The sequence below is a fragment of the Prenolepis imparis genome, unplaced genomic scaffold (assembly GCF_030444845.1).
Source record: "Prenolepis imparis isolate NDT839.2.m4 unplaced genomic scaffold, iyPreImpa1.0 SCAF_39, whole genome shotgun sequence".
In the NCBI taxonomy this organism is placed as follows: domain Eukaryota; kingdom Metazoa; phylum Arthropoda; class Insecta; order Hymenoptera; family Formicidae; genus Prenolepis; species Prenolepis imparis.
The window spans coordinates 199170-215119 of NW_028141197.1; the positions used below are offsets into that span (position 1 = coordinate 199170).

The window sequence follows — 15950 nt, forward strand, 5'->3', positions numbered from 1 at the left end:
TCGATATAAAGTTATATATATATGTATATATGAAACTTTATATACAGGGTGACCCATTTTAACTTAGGCAGCCAAATAACTCGAAAAATAAGCACACTACGAAAAAATGTTTAGAATCAAAATTTTGTCATTTCGAGGGGGACGTACAATGACGTTAAAATGAGCCCCCCCACCCCTCCCCCTGGGCGGTGAGGGGGGGCAAGTTTGAAATCTTAAATGGGAACCCCTATTTTTTATTGCATATTCGGAATCTTTGGCTAAAAACACATACAATTTGTCTGAAACATTTTTCTCGATTCATGATAGATGGCGCTGTAATCGACGAAATTCAATTTCTTCGATTTCTCTTACTGAGAACCCATGCTTACGATTCTGCAATAAATTAACAATAAAAATACCACGTTTTCATTGTTAATACTCGAAATTAGTCTTAAAACAAACTTCTCATTATTTTTTATTACTCATTAATTACTTCTCAAGAAACTGCTTTTAGCGTAACCTGCCCTTTAGGCAACTTGAATGGTCCAAAGTACCGAGACATTTTGGACTTTCCATCTGATGGAGTTCCTCTAAGTATCCCTCCAAAATTTTGTCCATTTAGTGCCAAAGTCACAAGTGTTTATGTATTTTTTTAACATTTGTACTCTGATAAAATTCTGGTAAAATGGCAAATTATACGCCTACAGAAGTAGTCGATATTCTTATAACCTTTGGCGAATGTGGTAGAAATTACAGACTTACTGCCCGTACTTATGCGGAGCGATTCCCAAATCGCCGCCATCCTACTGATCAACAAATTATAAACATTGAAAGGAGATCTCGTAATAATCCACTTCATCGCGAAAGGCGAAGGAATAGACTTCATAATAATAATGACCCTAGATTGCTCGCAGTTTTGGCTATGGTTCATCAAAATCCCCATATTAGTACCCGTCAAATAGAACGAGAACTGGGAATCCCTCAAACTACGGCACATAGATTGTTACGATCAGTCAATTACCATCCGTATCATATTACTCTGGTACAGGAATTAAGTGAGGCCGACTACGTACTCAGAGTACAATTTTGTAGATGGGCTCTTGAGATGTTAGATCAGAATCCAGATTTTTTTAGTAATGTTTGTTTCAGTGATGAAGCAACATTCATCAGCAATGGTAGTCTCAATAGGCATAATTGCCACTATTGGTCACCAGAAAATCCACATTGGTATCGTGAGGTGCTTAATCAACATCGTTGGAGTTTATATGTATGGGTAGGCATTTGCAATGGCCAAGTCATTGGACCTCATTTTTTTGAACGTCCAATTAATAGTCCAATGTATTTAGAATTCCTCGAAAATGATTTGCCAGCATACCTAGAGAATGTTCCCCTTGCAGTTAGACTAAATTTATGGTATCAACAAGATGGTGCTCCTGCTCATTATGCTCGTATTGTACGGATGTTTTTGAATCAAAGGTTCCCAAATCGGTGGATAGGGCGGGGTGGACCAGTTCTGTGGCCTCCGAGATCACCGGATTTGAACCCCCTTGATTTCTTTTTATGGGGATACGTTAAAGATGCAGTGTATAGTAAAGCTCCAACGACAAGATTGAATATGATGGAAAGAATAAGAAGAGCTTGTGAAGCTATAACTCCTTTAATGCTAGAAAATGTACAACGTAACTTTCGCTGTCGATTACTGTTATCCTTAGAAAATAATGGTGCACACTTTGAGCATCTCCTCCATGCGGAGAGAGCTGATAACAATGCAATCTTGCCTTAACTGGTTGGGTCACCACACGACCTTGCCTTCACTGGCTGGGTCACTACTTGACCTTGCCTTAACTGGTTGGGTCACCACACGACCTTGCCTTCACTGGCTGGGTCACTACTTGACCTTGCCTTAACTGGTTGGGTCACCACACGACCTTGCCTTCACTGGCTGGATCACCACACGACCTTGCCTTCACTGGCTGGGTTACCACACGTTCAAGCACCCCGAATTGTGAGAGGCGAGGGGACTCACGTTAATCAAGCACCCCGAAGGGAACAGAAAACTGCTACGTCCACGACGTTGTTCCTGGGTTACGCTAAAAGCAGTTTCTTGAGAAGTAATTAATGAGTAATAAAAAATAATGAGAAGTTTGTTTTAAGACTAATTTCGAGTATTAACAATGAAAACGTGGTATTTTTATTGTTAATTTATTGCAGAATCGTAAGCATGGGTTCTCAGTAAGAGAAATCGAAGAAATTGAATTTCGTCGATTACAGCGCCATCTATCATGAATCGAGAAAAATGTTTCAGACAAATTGTATGTGTTTTTAGCCAAAGATTCCGAATATGCAATAAAAAATAGGGGTTCCCATTTAAGATTTCAAACTTGCCCCCCTCACCGCCCAGGGGGAAGGGTGGGGGGGCTCATTTTAACGTCATTGTACGTCCCCCTCGAAATGACAAAATTTTGATTCTAAACATTTTTTCGTAGTGTGCTTATTTTTCGAGTTATTTGGCTGCCTAAGTTAAAATGGGTCACCCTGTATATATGTATATAATTTTTATTACAGATCCAAAGTTTGCATCAACATATGTGCGTGATAATTCCTCGCAGTTAGAATTTCAAGTACAAACTCAAGTACAAACTGCAACAGAAAATGAAAATGGTTAGTAAAACAAACATATATATGTTACTGTTAAAGATAACAAAAAAAAAGGCTTTGTATTAAATTTAATATTGTTAACTCTCTGTATCAATTTATATCGTCTTTCGTCCGGTTGTTATTATCTCCGTAATTATTTCTGTTTCTATGCTTTCTCATATGACCTTTCGGTCGTCGCGTCATGTATTGTTTAATTCTTCCGAGCGAGCCTTCGACAACGAAAAGATCACAAATCTATCGAACCATCGTTTGTCATTTCCAGTATTCTGACTTATACCTATCGCGGGTTATTATTGTTTTGGTCTCGCAACGGTAGTCTAAATTTAAACCATATATGTAGTGTATTGCGCAGACCACGGAATCCCCGGCTCGATTCTGAGAAGCTTCCAGAAACTCGACAATATATATAAACACGCGAAATGCCCGGCGACTTTGAGACTTGCTTATTTTGTCTGGCTGTTCACGACAGTCAATTCAAGCATTTAATCGAGCGAGACGATCAGTTACTTCAATCATTTTAAGAAATTTCCGATAACGAGTTGCGAGTCTAGCGATTCATCGCTCAGTGTATATCTTTTAACTGCGATCATTAAAGATCTCATCAAATCTTCCAAAATTACTTGGTAACAATTTTCACTTCTTCTTTCATTGACATTGATCCTTGTTCATTTCCGATCTCCTTCGTTCGATTCCCATCTCGCTTTCTCGCTCTCTTTCAGTGTACTGCTTCTTTCGCTCTTTCACTCTAGTTTTTCCTCTCTCTCACTCTCTCGCTATCACACGCTCTCCATTCTTTCCCTCTTCCTCTCGCTCTCTCGGAGCAAGCCGGCATCCTCGATTTACACGCGACAAAATTTCGTTCGTGCGTAAACATAATTTGGTCCTTCGAGCCGGATTCTACTGAGGTAATCTGTACGGAATCAAAGCGGAGTGCCGTGTGACCAAAGTGATAGTCTAATCAGCAGAAATGGACGAACTGTACCAACATCAATCATCGCTATTCCATACGGTATCACGTTCGCTCGACAATTTCAAAAAGATCGGAAAGAAAAATTACACGGCCGCTAAAATCCGATCGCGAGTGACCTCGTTGAAGGAGACCTGGACGCAATGTACTCAGAATCACGCTGCTCTTCTGCATGGCATCTCACGGGATAAACGCGACACGATGGCATATTTCCGAGATCAATTGTTCGACGAACACGAGGACGTCTACCAAGAGACGCTGGACTACATGGCCGAGTGTCTCGAGGATATCGAACCACCTGGGGACCCCCTTCAGTCGTCCAGTCGAATATCCAGCCAGGGTGAATGTACCTCTTCATTTTCTTTATCGCATTTGCCGCCAATTAAAATTCCCCCATTTTGCGGAAACTACGACGAATGGGAAAGTTTTCGCGATCGATTCACGTCGTTAATTATTGCAAACAAGGATCTCACTTCGTTCGCACGTATGCATTTCTTAGCGTCCAGTTTAACCGGCCGCGCTCTTGAGTCAATTAAAACAATACCTATTACCGCTGATAATTTTGAAATCGCTTGGAAAACGCTAGTTTCGCGCTATGAAAATAAGCGGCGATTAATTGAAGTGCACGTCTGTGCCCTTCATAATTTACCAAGCGTTTCACGCGAAAACGCAGTTGAACTCAACGAGCTACGTGATAAAGCAAATCGCGCGATAGCGTCTCTCAAAAATTTAGGCCGATCTGCGGACGAAATTCTAAATGATGTATTAATTTACCGGGTGTCTCAGCAATTGGATCATGCGACGCGAAAAGCATGGAAATTAAAAGGATGCGATGATGCGAAAATTCCGACATATGCAGAATTCGATAGCTTCCTAGCGTCACGCGCTCGCGCTCTCGAAGAATTAACCTCTTCCAACGGGAAAGCTGTTCGCTCGACAAAGGTCTCGAGTACCACTGTATCTACGAACAATATTACATGTCCGTTGTGCAAAGCACCTCATTTTATAAATAAATGCGCTAAATTCGTAAAGAAAAGTCCGAGTCAGCGATTAGAAATAATCAAACAAGCGAATCGTTGTTTAAATTGTCTCAGTTCGAAACACGCGGTGCAATCGTGCATAAGTAAATATTCGTGCAGAATATGTCAGAAAAAACATCATTCTATGTTGCATCTCGACTTGACTTCAGCGTCTACCGGAAGTCTTACTGCAACGATGTCGAGCTCTCCGTCGGAAGCGTCCGATACTAAAGCTGTTACTTCGCTCTGTTCAACCGTTCCGTCGCGACCTTCTGTTTTGTTAGCAACGGCTCGCGTCAAGGTCAGCTCATCCGAGGGTCGCACACTCGTCGTTAGAGCGCTGCTCGACCAAGGGTCAGAAATGACCTTTATCACCGCGAGACTCAGCCACGCTTTGAAACTGCAGCGCATTAAAATGCCCATCGAGATCTCTGGCGTCGGCGGCATCGATGCAGGAACTTGTCGTTGGGCGGCGCACATTAAACTCTCGCCGTTCAATAAATCGCGTCCCGTTTTTACGACTACCGCGTCTATTCTAACATCACTGACTAAATATTCACCGGCGCTTACCAGATCGAATATCGCATGGACGCATCTCGCCGATCTCACTCTCGCCGATCCCGATCCGTTAAGTTCCGAAGCGATTGATGTTCTTATCGGAGCCGACTTATACGGTGAATTGCTTCTTGATGGAATACGAAGAAGCACAAGCGGTCAACCGATCGCACAAAAAACAATTCTTGGTTGGGTCCTCTCAGGCCCTACATCGATTCTGTCGCCGTCGCGTCAAACTATCACGGTTCAGCATAGCGCAACTTCTTTAGCGATCGATCAAGAACTTCGCCGATTTTGGGAGATCGAAGAAGTCCCTCGGGTAACCTTGCTTACTCCAGAGGAGCAACAGTGCGAAAATCATTTTCGTTCAACCTATTCGCGCGACGACGACGGGCGTTATATCGTTCGCCTCCCTTTTAAAAAAGGACCTCCGATTGATATAGGCGAATCTTATAATCTCGCGGAAAAAATGCTTAAAACATTACTACGGCGGTTCACTACAAACCCCGCGCTCAAAGCCGAATACACCGATTTTCTAAATGAGTACGAAAAATTAGGACATATGAAAAAGGTAACGCATACATTAGGAGAATCTCAATGCATTTACATTCCTCATCATCCAATAATTCGGGACCACAGTCTCACGACTCATTTAAGAGTTGTATTCAACGCGTCGAGTCGTACAACAAACGCGACTTCTCTAAACGATCACTTATTGATCGGCCCGAAATTACAAACTGATTTAGCGGCGGTGATTCTTCGGTGGCGACAGTATCGATACGTATATTCGGCAGACATCACGAAAATGTATCGTCAGATTAAAGTCGACTCTCGCGATGACGACTACCAGCGTATATTGTGGATCGAGGATAACACAAAATCAATACAAGCATATCAGCTGTTAACGGTTACATACGGTACAGCGTCAGCGCCGTACTTAGCCTTGCGCGTCCTCCACCAACTTGTCGCGGACGAAGGGGACGAATTTCCCATGGCGTCTCACATTCTGCAACATCACATATACGTCGACGATGTGTTGTTCGGTGCCGACGATATTCCTCTTCTACGCCAAGCTCGCAATCAGGTGTGCGCGTTGCTGCATCGCGGTAAATTTGAACTCCGCAAATGGTCAAGTAATTCGTCTAAATTGCTCGAGGACATCGCGGTCGAAAATCATGGTTTAGCATGTAGTAAAGACTTGCGAGTTGACGAGCAATTAAAAATTCTCGGGATCGCGTGGAATCCCTCGTTAGATGTATTTCAATTTCGGGCCTCTCTCCCGACAACTCTTTCAAATACGAAACGATCGATTCTATCTACAGTCGCGAAATTATTTGATCCGTTAGGGTGGTGTACTCCCGTCACAATCTCAGCAAAAATATTTTTGCAACTTCTCTGGATGACTAAACTCGATTGGGATGCACTACTCTCGTCTCATTTATTAGACCAATGGAAAACGATTCAAACTTCCTTAATCGCTCTACACGATTTAAAACTCGATCGCTGGACGTATCACGGGTCTGACACCGTGCAATGCGAGTTCCATGGGTTTTCCGACGCGTCCACCGCTGCCTATGCCGCCGCCGTATATCTTCGCCTACGATCACTTTCTGGCGAAATTAAAGTGACGCTACTCGGCGGAAAATCCAGGGTCGCGCCCATAAAGTCTTTAAGCATCCCGCGATTAGAATTAGCGGCTGCCGTGTTGCTATCCAAATTGATGGAATTTATGCGCACGTCATTGAATTTGACCTCCGCGTCGTGCTACTGTTGGACCGACTCGACGGTCGTATTAGCATGGATAGGACAACATCCCTCGAAATGGAAGACGTTCGTTTCCAATCGCGTGTCCGAGATCCAATCGCGACTTCCAGATGCGTCTTGGCGACATATTTCGACGGACGAAAATCCTGCGGACTGTGCGTCCCGCGGAATTTCGGGAGACCAGCTTTCAAGTCATCATTTATGGTGGCATGGCCCAACATGGTTGCGCCTCCCGGAGTCAGAATGGCCGGCACAATCCTCTGTCTGCGAGCTCGACGTCTCGATTGAACGAAATCCTCGCGTAACCACGCATCTCACACAACCCATCGAGCAATGGGATTTAGCATCGCGATATTCTTCATGGAAAAAATTAATCCGGGTCACCGCATACATACTCCGATATGTTTCGCGACTTCGCTCCCCGACTCATCGGCGCGCGAGTTTAGATAAAACTTCGATCGCTCTCTCCGCCGCCGAATGTCAAGCCGCGCTGAATTTCTGGTTAAAACAGATTCAAGAGCAAATTTTTTCTTCCGAACGGGCTGCGCTCTCACAAAACCACTCGATTCAATCAAAGAGTCCGATTCTCTCGCTCAACCCATTCCTCGGGGACGACGAATTAATTCGCGTCGGCGGGCGGTTATCAAACGCGCCGCTTCCGGATCAAATTAAACACCCCGTGATATTAGCAAACCACCCGTTAGTCACGATGATAATTCGAGATACTCATTTGAACTCTTTGCACGCCGGTCCGCAACTAACGCTGTCAACGCTGCGTCAAAATTTCTGGATTGTTCGGGCTCGCACTCTCGTGAGAACGGTCATTCATCGCTGTATAAAATGCACTCGCGAAAAGGCCGCGGTACCTTCATATCTGATGGGCAATTTACCCGCAGTACGCGTCTCCCCCCCTGCTCGCGCGTTCTTACATTGCGGCCTCGATTACGCCGGTCCCGTACAAATAAGATCTATATCCGGTCGAGGAATCGCATCTCGAAAAGCATATATCGCTGTCTTCGTGTGTATGGCTACTCGCGCCGTGCACCTTGAAGTAGTGGAAGGCTATTCAACCTCCGCGTTCTTAGGAGCCTTCTCGCGATTTTGCGCCCGACGCGGACTACCGGCAACTGTATACTCCGACAACGGAACCACGTTTGTCGGTGCCGATCGCGAATTAACTTCGGCTTTTCGAGCTACTATAAAAGATCCGAATTTTCTCAATCACGCGGCTTCTCAAAAAATCGAATGGAATTTTATCCCGCCATCTGCCCCTCATTTCGGCGGTTTGTGGGAGGCAGGCGTACGAAGCGTAAAATATCATGTGCGTCGTGTCATCGGATCCCATACGATGACGTTTGAAGAGTTCTCTACTCTTCTATGCAACATAGAAGCATGCCTGAACTCGAGGCCCCTCGCTCCGCTCACGGATTCAATCGATGATTGTGAACCGCTTACCCCGGGGCATTTTTTGATAGGCGCGCCTCTCTCCGTCACTCCCGAACCATCGCTATTAGACGTCCACGAAAATCGATTGTCTCGGTGGCAAATGGTGCGCCAAATGACCGAAAGATTTTGGAAACTATGGCAGAGTGATTATTTAAACACGCTCCAACAAAGGGTCAAATGGCGGAAAGCGAACAAAACTCAGATTAAAATCGGTCAACTCGTTTTAGTTCGAAATTCACAGCTTCCGCCGTGTAAATGGGAATTGGGTCGCGTTATTAAATGTTACCCCGGTTCCGACGACATAGTACGAGTTGTAAATGTAAAGACCGCCGCATCCGAATATAAGCGTCCCGTCGTGAAGCTTTGTTTGCTTCCTATCGATATCGAGCAACAATAAATCTCGAATTAGTTGCATAAGTTTCTGTAATTAACATATCCTCCGCCTCGAATCAACGTAATGTTTCTCTCTTTCTTCTTTAGTTGATTCGTTTCTTCGTTCTGATTCGCCTTTCGAAACTATAGTTTCGAGGCGGGCGGTATGTTAAAGATAACAAAAAAAAAGGCTTTGTATTAAATTTAATATTGTTAACTCTCTGTATCAATTTATATCGTCTTTCGTCCGGTTGTTATTATCTCCGTAATTATTTCTGTTTCTATGCTTTCTCATATGACCTTTCGGTCGTCGCGTCATGTATTGTTTAATTCTTCCGAGCGAGCCTTCGACAACGAAAAGATCACAAATCTATCGAACCATCGTTTGTCATTTCCAGTATTCTGACTTATACCTATCGCGGGTTATTATTGTTTTGGTCTCGCAACGGTAGTCTAAATTTAAACCATATATGTAGTGTATTGCGCAGACCACGGAATCCCCGGCTCGATTCTGAGAAGCTTCCAGAAACTCGACAATATATATAAACACGCGAAATGCCCGGCGACTTTGAGACTTGCTTATTTTGTCTGGCTGTTCACGACAGTCAATTCAAGCATTTAATCGAGCGAGACGATCAGTTACTTCAATCATTTTAAGAAATTTCCGATAACGAGTTGCGAGTCTAGCGATTCATCGCTCAGTGTATATCTTTTAACTGCGATCATTAAAGATCTCATCAAATCTTCCAAAATTACTTGGTAACAATTTTCACTTCTTCTTTCATTGACATTGATCCTTGTTCATTTCCGATCTCCTTCGTTCGATTCCCATCTCGCTTTCTCGCTCTCTTTCAGTGTACTGCTTCTTTCGCTCTTTCACTCTAGTTTTTCCTCTCTCTCACTCTCTCGCTATCACACGCTCTCCATTCTTTCCCTCTTCCTCTCGCTCTCTCGGAGCAAGCCGGCATCCTCGATTTACACGCGACAAAATTTCGTTCGTGCGTAAACAGTTACAATAATAAATTATTATAATGAATAAAAAAAAAATTATAAGAATATAAATTGTATAGGGCCCTGCGCACGATAGAAGAATAAGAATTAAATATTAAATATTATTGAAAAAGAGAAAGAAAAAGAAACTGTTCTCTTTCTCTCTTTCTATAATATTTAATATTTAATTCTTATTCTTGTATTGTGCGCAGGGCCTAAGAATATTAATATTTTTTGATAAAATATTTAACTTTGACTTATATAAATTCTATAAATGCGTATGCCTGTACATACGTTTATGTTTGTCCATTTTTATTTATTGTAATGCTTGTACAATAGCATTTCTTTTGTCATGGCCACTGTTATTATCATTTCCATTATCATCTATTTCATTCTCAGTGTCGTTTTCTTCATCTTGTATTTCATCATTTATAATTTTATCATCATCGTCACCCTCTTTCATTAAAATAAAATTATGCAAGATGCATGCAGATGCAATTGCATAATTAATCAAAGTCAAATTATACATTTCTAAGAATTTCAATTTTCTAAATTTTCCTTTTAATAAACCAAATGATCTTTCGATTGTAGATCGAATGGAACTAAGTTTTTGATTATATCGCATTTGCTATCTTGTTAAATGACCATTATCTTTGTATGGTACTAATAAAAATCTGCTTAATGGATAAGCACTATCTCCGATTAAGTGAGTAGTAGGTGAAATTAAATTATGATACATAATATTTTGATAAAGTGGACTGTTTCGAAAAACGCGTGCATCATGCACTCTTCCTGGCACACCTATGTGTACATCTATAAACCTTTTTTGATTATCACATTCACCTTGTAAAACGACACTGTGGAAACCTTTTCTGTTATAATAATCGACTGCATTATGTGGCTGCATCATAGGAATATGGCAACCATCAATGGCACAAATTACACCTGATATTCCACCAGAACGAATTTCAAAATCCTGAAAAAATAAAAAATTATTAATTAATGTAACATTTAATATCTTCTGTTTCAGATACATTCCAATGGACGCATAATACCATTCAATTACTTGTGGATGAATATGAAAAAAGAAAAGAAAAGTTTAGAAGTCCAACTATAAAAAAAATTGTTATGGTCCGAAATAAAAGCAGAATTTATAAAATATAATTACACTATAAGTACAGGCATTAGATAAAAAATTTAGAAACTTAAAAAAAACTTATTTAAAAATACATGATAATAATAAGAAGACAAGTACTGGAGGAGATACCGTTACATGGCAATATTATGATAATTTTTGTAAAATATTTGATAACGACAAAGCGATTTCTATGAATAATACATTCAGTAGTATGGCAGTAATAACAGATAATGATAACACTATAAATCCAGAAGTATTAAATTTACCACCTTTGGATTTATCTACTCAGTTTCCCAATTATTCAGAAACTTCTGACACATCAATCAATATAGATAAACCCAATATCAAATAATGAAACTGACAATAATAATAATGAAGCTAGTGGAACTATTAAAAAAGATAAAAAGAAAATTATTAAACGAAATTATGTATATCAAAAAGATAAAATAGAAATAGAAAAAGAAAAACTACAAGAATCTAAAAATTTACAAAAATCATTAAATGATATGGTACAAATCCAAAAAGAACGCAATAAAATTTTAGCGGACATATCAGAATATTTAAAAAAAGGATCTCAGAATAATATTAAAACTTATTTATAAGACATTTTTTATAAGAAATCAACAAATGAATTTTAATACTTTTGGATTTGTTACGTCCTGTGGACTGCACGATTCTTTTCTCCTCCCCGATTTACGCAGATTCGCGTTCCGCGAACATATTAATTATAAGACCGAAATTAGTTATAAGAATTAAACGGAGAAAGACAGTGATTGTGAAACAACTCGACCGGTGAGATTACGAAACCTACACTTTGATCAATAAGTCATAAGTAATGTTGAAATATCACGATCGACACACGCTATCAGCGGACCAAAGATCAGAATTAGGAAAAAACACTTCATACAAGAGAGCAATACGTTGCGCAAAAGGGATTAAAACACCGAACGTATGAGTCACAAGAAAAGAAGACGCCCTTTGCCCTATAAGAAGGGCAGACGAATAGTATGAAAGCAGCGAATCTTCCAAGAACGCGCTCATTAATTCCGCTTACAACGTACCATCCACGTACCTCGTAGTACACAATCATAATAACCATTACTGTAACGATCGGACTCAGCAATATTTAACAACCACCCAGCGTCTTCATCGATACATTCGAGAACTCGAGAGAACCCAGTAATCCTGAGAACCAGCCGATTTGTCAGCGCCGTTCAGCAACTAGATCACATCAAATAGTAAGTACACTCATTCAAACGTAATCCCGCAAAAACAAATAAAGTCCAACAACGCGACTAAAATCAACATAATTCTCAGTGAATTCCGTCGCCTGTAATGCGATCAAGCGCGCCCATAAGCGGAAGCGCAACGATTTCGGCCGTACTCCGCTGCGAGCGGAACGATTAGTAGCACAATACTACCGCCTTAACGAAGAATTTAATTTAATAACCAAATACACGTACATTCCACGTTCTCCCTCTCCCTCTCTATCGTGTATTTCCCCAACCACCTGTACTTGTCTCTCCTTTTTCTTTTTGTCCGGTCCTTCGTCCCCCGACTCAAGACCATCCTACTCCCCCTCTCTATTTTCACCTATTCCAATAACTATGATGACCCTGTATACTACCAATCTCCTCCTAGATCCTTTCGGGAACGATATCCGTCCAGTTCTCTTACCCCTCCCGTCATAATTATTGACGACTCTCCTCCCTCACCTCCTTCCCTCATAGATCTCACACATGAACCATAACGATAAAATTAATTGTATCTACACACACACACACAATCAGACACATACCAGTACTTTAATATATATATATATATATATATATATATTCGTGTTCACATAAATAAATGATAATTGACAAATATCATTTATTTATGTGAACACGAATATATATATATATAAATATAAATGACAATTTTTTGTTAATTAGTAAGTTATTCAAGTACCCATTACTCTCTCCTGATCAAAAATCGCACTAGGTCCCATCCCGTGCAAAAGAGATTAAATTCTCTTGCCGAAAAGGGACCAACGAACGAATAGTCCCTTAAACAGAGTAAGAGCGGCCTTTGGGGTCGTTGACCTGTTTCAGGCCTACCGCATTCGTTCGACTCGAACACTCGTCCCGTCGCGTGTATTGAGATTTAAGTAGTTCTTCCTTTGACTCACCCTTCCTCGAGTCTGGATGTAACAGATTTATTTTTTTTCACATTTTTATTTTAGATATTTATTTGTTTCTTAATGTATGTTTTTTTTTCTAAAGGAAATTTTTGCATAGCTAAGGTTTTTTATGTTTAGTTTATTTATCTTAAATATTAGTTATAGTATATGTACAATATTAGTTATATAGTATAATATTAATTATAGTTTATTTATGTTAAAAATATTTGTTTTTTCATGTATTTGCTTGCTCAATATTTGTTTTTATTTAAAATTTGATTCAAAAATATATTTTGTTTTAGAATATAATTCATGTTAAATTAAAAAATATAGTTTCTTATGTTCAAATACAAAATATGTTTAAATACAAAATATGTTTAAATACAAAATAATTGTTTTATTTTGTTATCTATATTTATTTTTATAATTCTTCAAAATAATATAATATTATTACCTACACATGCAATATTCTCTATATTCGCAGCATTTGGCCATTTAATGTATGTGCCTATCAATGAAGCCAATGTTCTTATTATATTCTGAAAACAATAGTGTGCTGAACTAGCGGACATGCCGAATCTGTCTCCAACTGCTAGATGTGACTCCGATTTTGCCAAAATCCATACAGTTAATGCCACTTGCTTTTGCAAAGGAATTACATAGTATTCCCTTCTATTCATATGTTCTCCAATAATATTTACAAGTTGCTATATATATATACCAGGTGTCCCATTTTAAAGGACCCACTCAAATATCTCATTGTCAGAAACACTGCGTTAAATCGAAAAATGTTTCCTACAAAAGTTGTAGGGTTTCGAGGGGGACATAACATAGTAATATTCATTTGACCTTGGGCGGCGTCTCCAAGGTTAGTAAAGGTTAACCTGAAGTGAAGGTGAGAATGAATTTTGAAGAAAATAAAAAAATGTTTCAGATAAAAGTTGTTCAAATTAATTAGTAGAAAAAGATGTTATAATAAAAAATATGGGTTTCCATTTAAAAAATTTATTCTTACCTTCACTTGACCTTGGAGACGCCGTCCAAGGTCATATGAATATTACTATGTTATGTCCCCCTCGAAACCCTACAACTTTTGTAGGAAACATTTTTTGATTTAACGCAGTGTTTCTGAGATATTTGAGTGGGTCCTTTAAAATGGGACACCCGTTATATATATATATATATATGTTATAATTTTTTAAATATAATAAAATAAAAATTATAATTTTCTAATATCTATTATAATTTTTTAAATATCTATTGATTTAGATATATAACAAATTATCATGGGTAATAAGTATTTATAATCATTAAATAAAACAAATTTTGTCGATATAATTAAATCTAAATTTAAAATTTATTCATTAACTTACCTCCATTGTCGTACGCTTCATTCGAAAATGTGCACGAAAATCACACAAAGAATATTGTGGAATTGTTACTTCAAAATAATTTTCAATACGAATATGAAAATTTCGATGATTTAATAAATCATCGTCATATAAATTGTTTTCACAATAATGTGTAATAATTTGTATGATGTTATCTTCGCTGTTATCTTCATTCTCTAAAATTATCATACCGATTATACGTTTTTCCATTATTATAATAAATAATTTCAAACAAATATGCTTGTTCTCTCTTAACTTGGATTTACGTCATATAAATGGCGGCTAGCAAACTGAGCATATATCCAATAGATCAAAGAGAGCTCACTGAGCGGCTACTTGTGAACGCTCACTGAGCGCTCAGTGAGCGGTTGTGCTTCTGGATGCACCCAGTGTACGACTCAGTGCTTTTCAACTACGACACAAGCGTATACAGGGTGTAACTAAACAAACGTATACGAAGCACACCATCAGGTGCAGGACAACAAACTAAATCGAAAAGTCCTGAGCCATTTTTTTATCTGAGCTTTATTTTTTACGCTATAAATTGTTAAAGTTTGCCAATCAGCGCGTGGCTACAACGGAAGGCAGCGTAGGCGCCGCCTACTGGGTGGGGAGCGCGGGATCGGAGAGTAGCGAGACAAAGTGGGGCGAAGCGAATGTAGCATGTCTCTGCTCTTTTTTGTACGTTTTGCGTAGCTCTTAAAATTTGATTATTCTCGATACTCTCGACAGTGTGGAATATTTCATTTTTCCATCTCGTTAGCTGTCTCTATATTTGTGTTTAGAAATACTTTTTCTTTGAAAAGATAGGTTACATGAGTTGTAGTCCGGAGATCGAGAAGGCCACGGACTAGTACTGAATCCTTCCCATCCTTGAGGAAAATTTTTATCGAAGTAATGGCGGATGATACTTTTGAATAAGATTCATTGAAATTAATATTAAAAGTGGTTCCGATAATTGGACTTAAATATTAAATTTATTTTAAGCGCAAAGTATGTTTTTATTTTTAACATATTTAACAAAAAAAAACTTTCTTGATGTATGAAAACATTATAATACATATGTATGTAGTAATGACTACTTTTATTAAGATTTTTAGTCTTGATGTATGAACATGATATAAAAATTAAGCCCTGAGAGTAGAATACAGTATTGAAACTGAGATAGCGATCTTCACAATTTCGATAGATTCTATTAAACTACGCAATAAAATAATAATTATAAACATTTTTATAATAATAAAATAAAAATAAATAATATAAATATAATAATAATAAAATAAGAGTAAAGATATATTATACATATTAAAAATAAATATTTTTATAATAAAAATAATTCTTACGTGCAGAATGGGCAAGTGCGTCATCGTGCATGAATATCGTAGCTCATGTATTTAATGTTACCTCTTCTAAATTATTCTCTGCCGGAACTAACAAATCTGGCAGATCATTTTGTAAGAAATCGAGACTACTTTTGAGAGTGATAATATAAAAAGTTCGATCTAAG

General features: G+C 39.0%; 1 protein-coding gene across 1 annotated transcript; it reads left to right on the forward strand.

Annotated features, from left to right (window-relative positions):
* The first annotated feature begins 3604 nt into the window (after positions 1-3604).
* On the forward strand, positions 3605-8785 carry LOC145947048 (uncharacterized). Its single transcript, XM_083056824.1, has one exon. The coding sequence runs from the start codon at positions 3605-3607 to the stop codon at positions 8783-8785; it is 5181 nt and encodes a 1726-aa protein (XP_082912950.1).
* The last annotated feature ends 7165 nt before the right edge of the window (positions 8786-15950 follow it).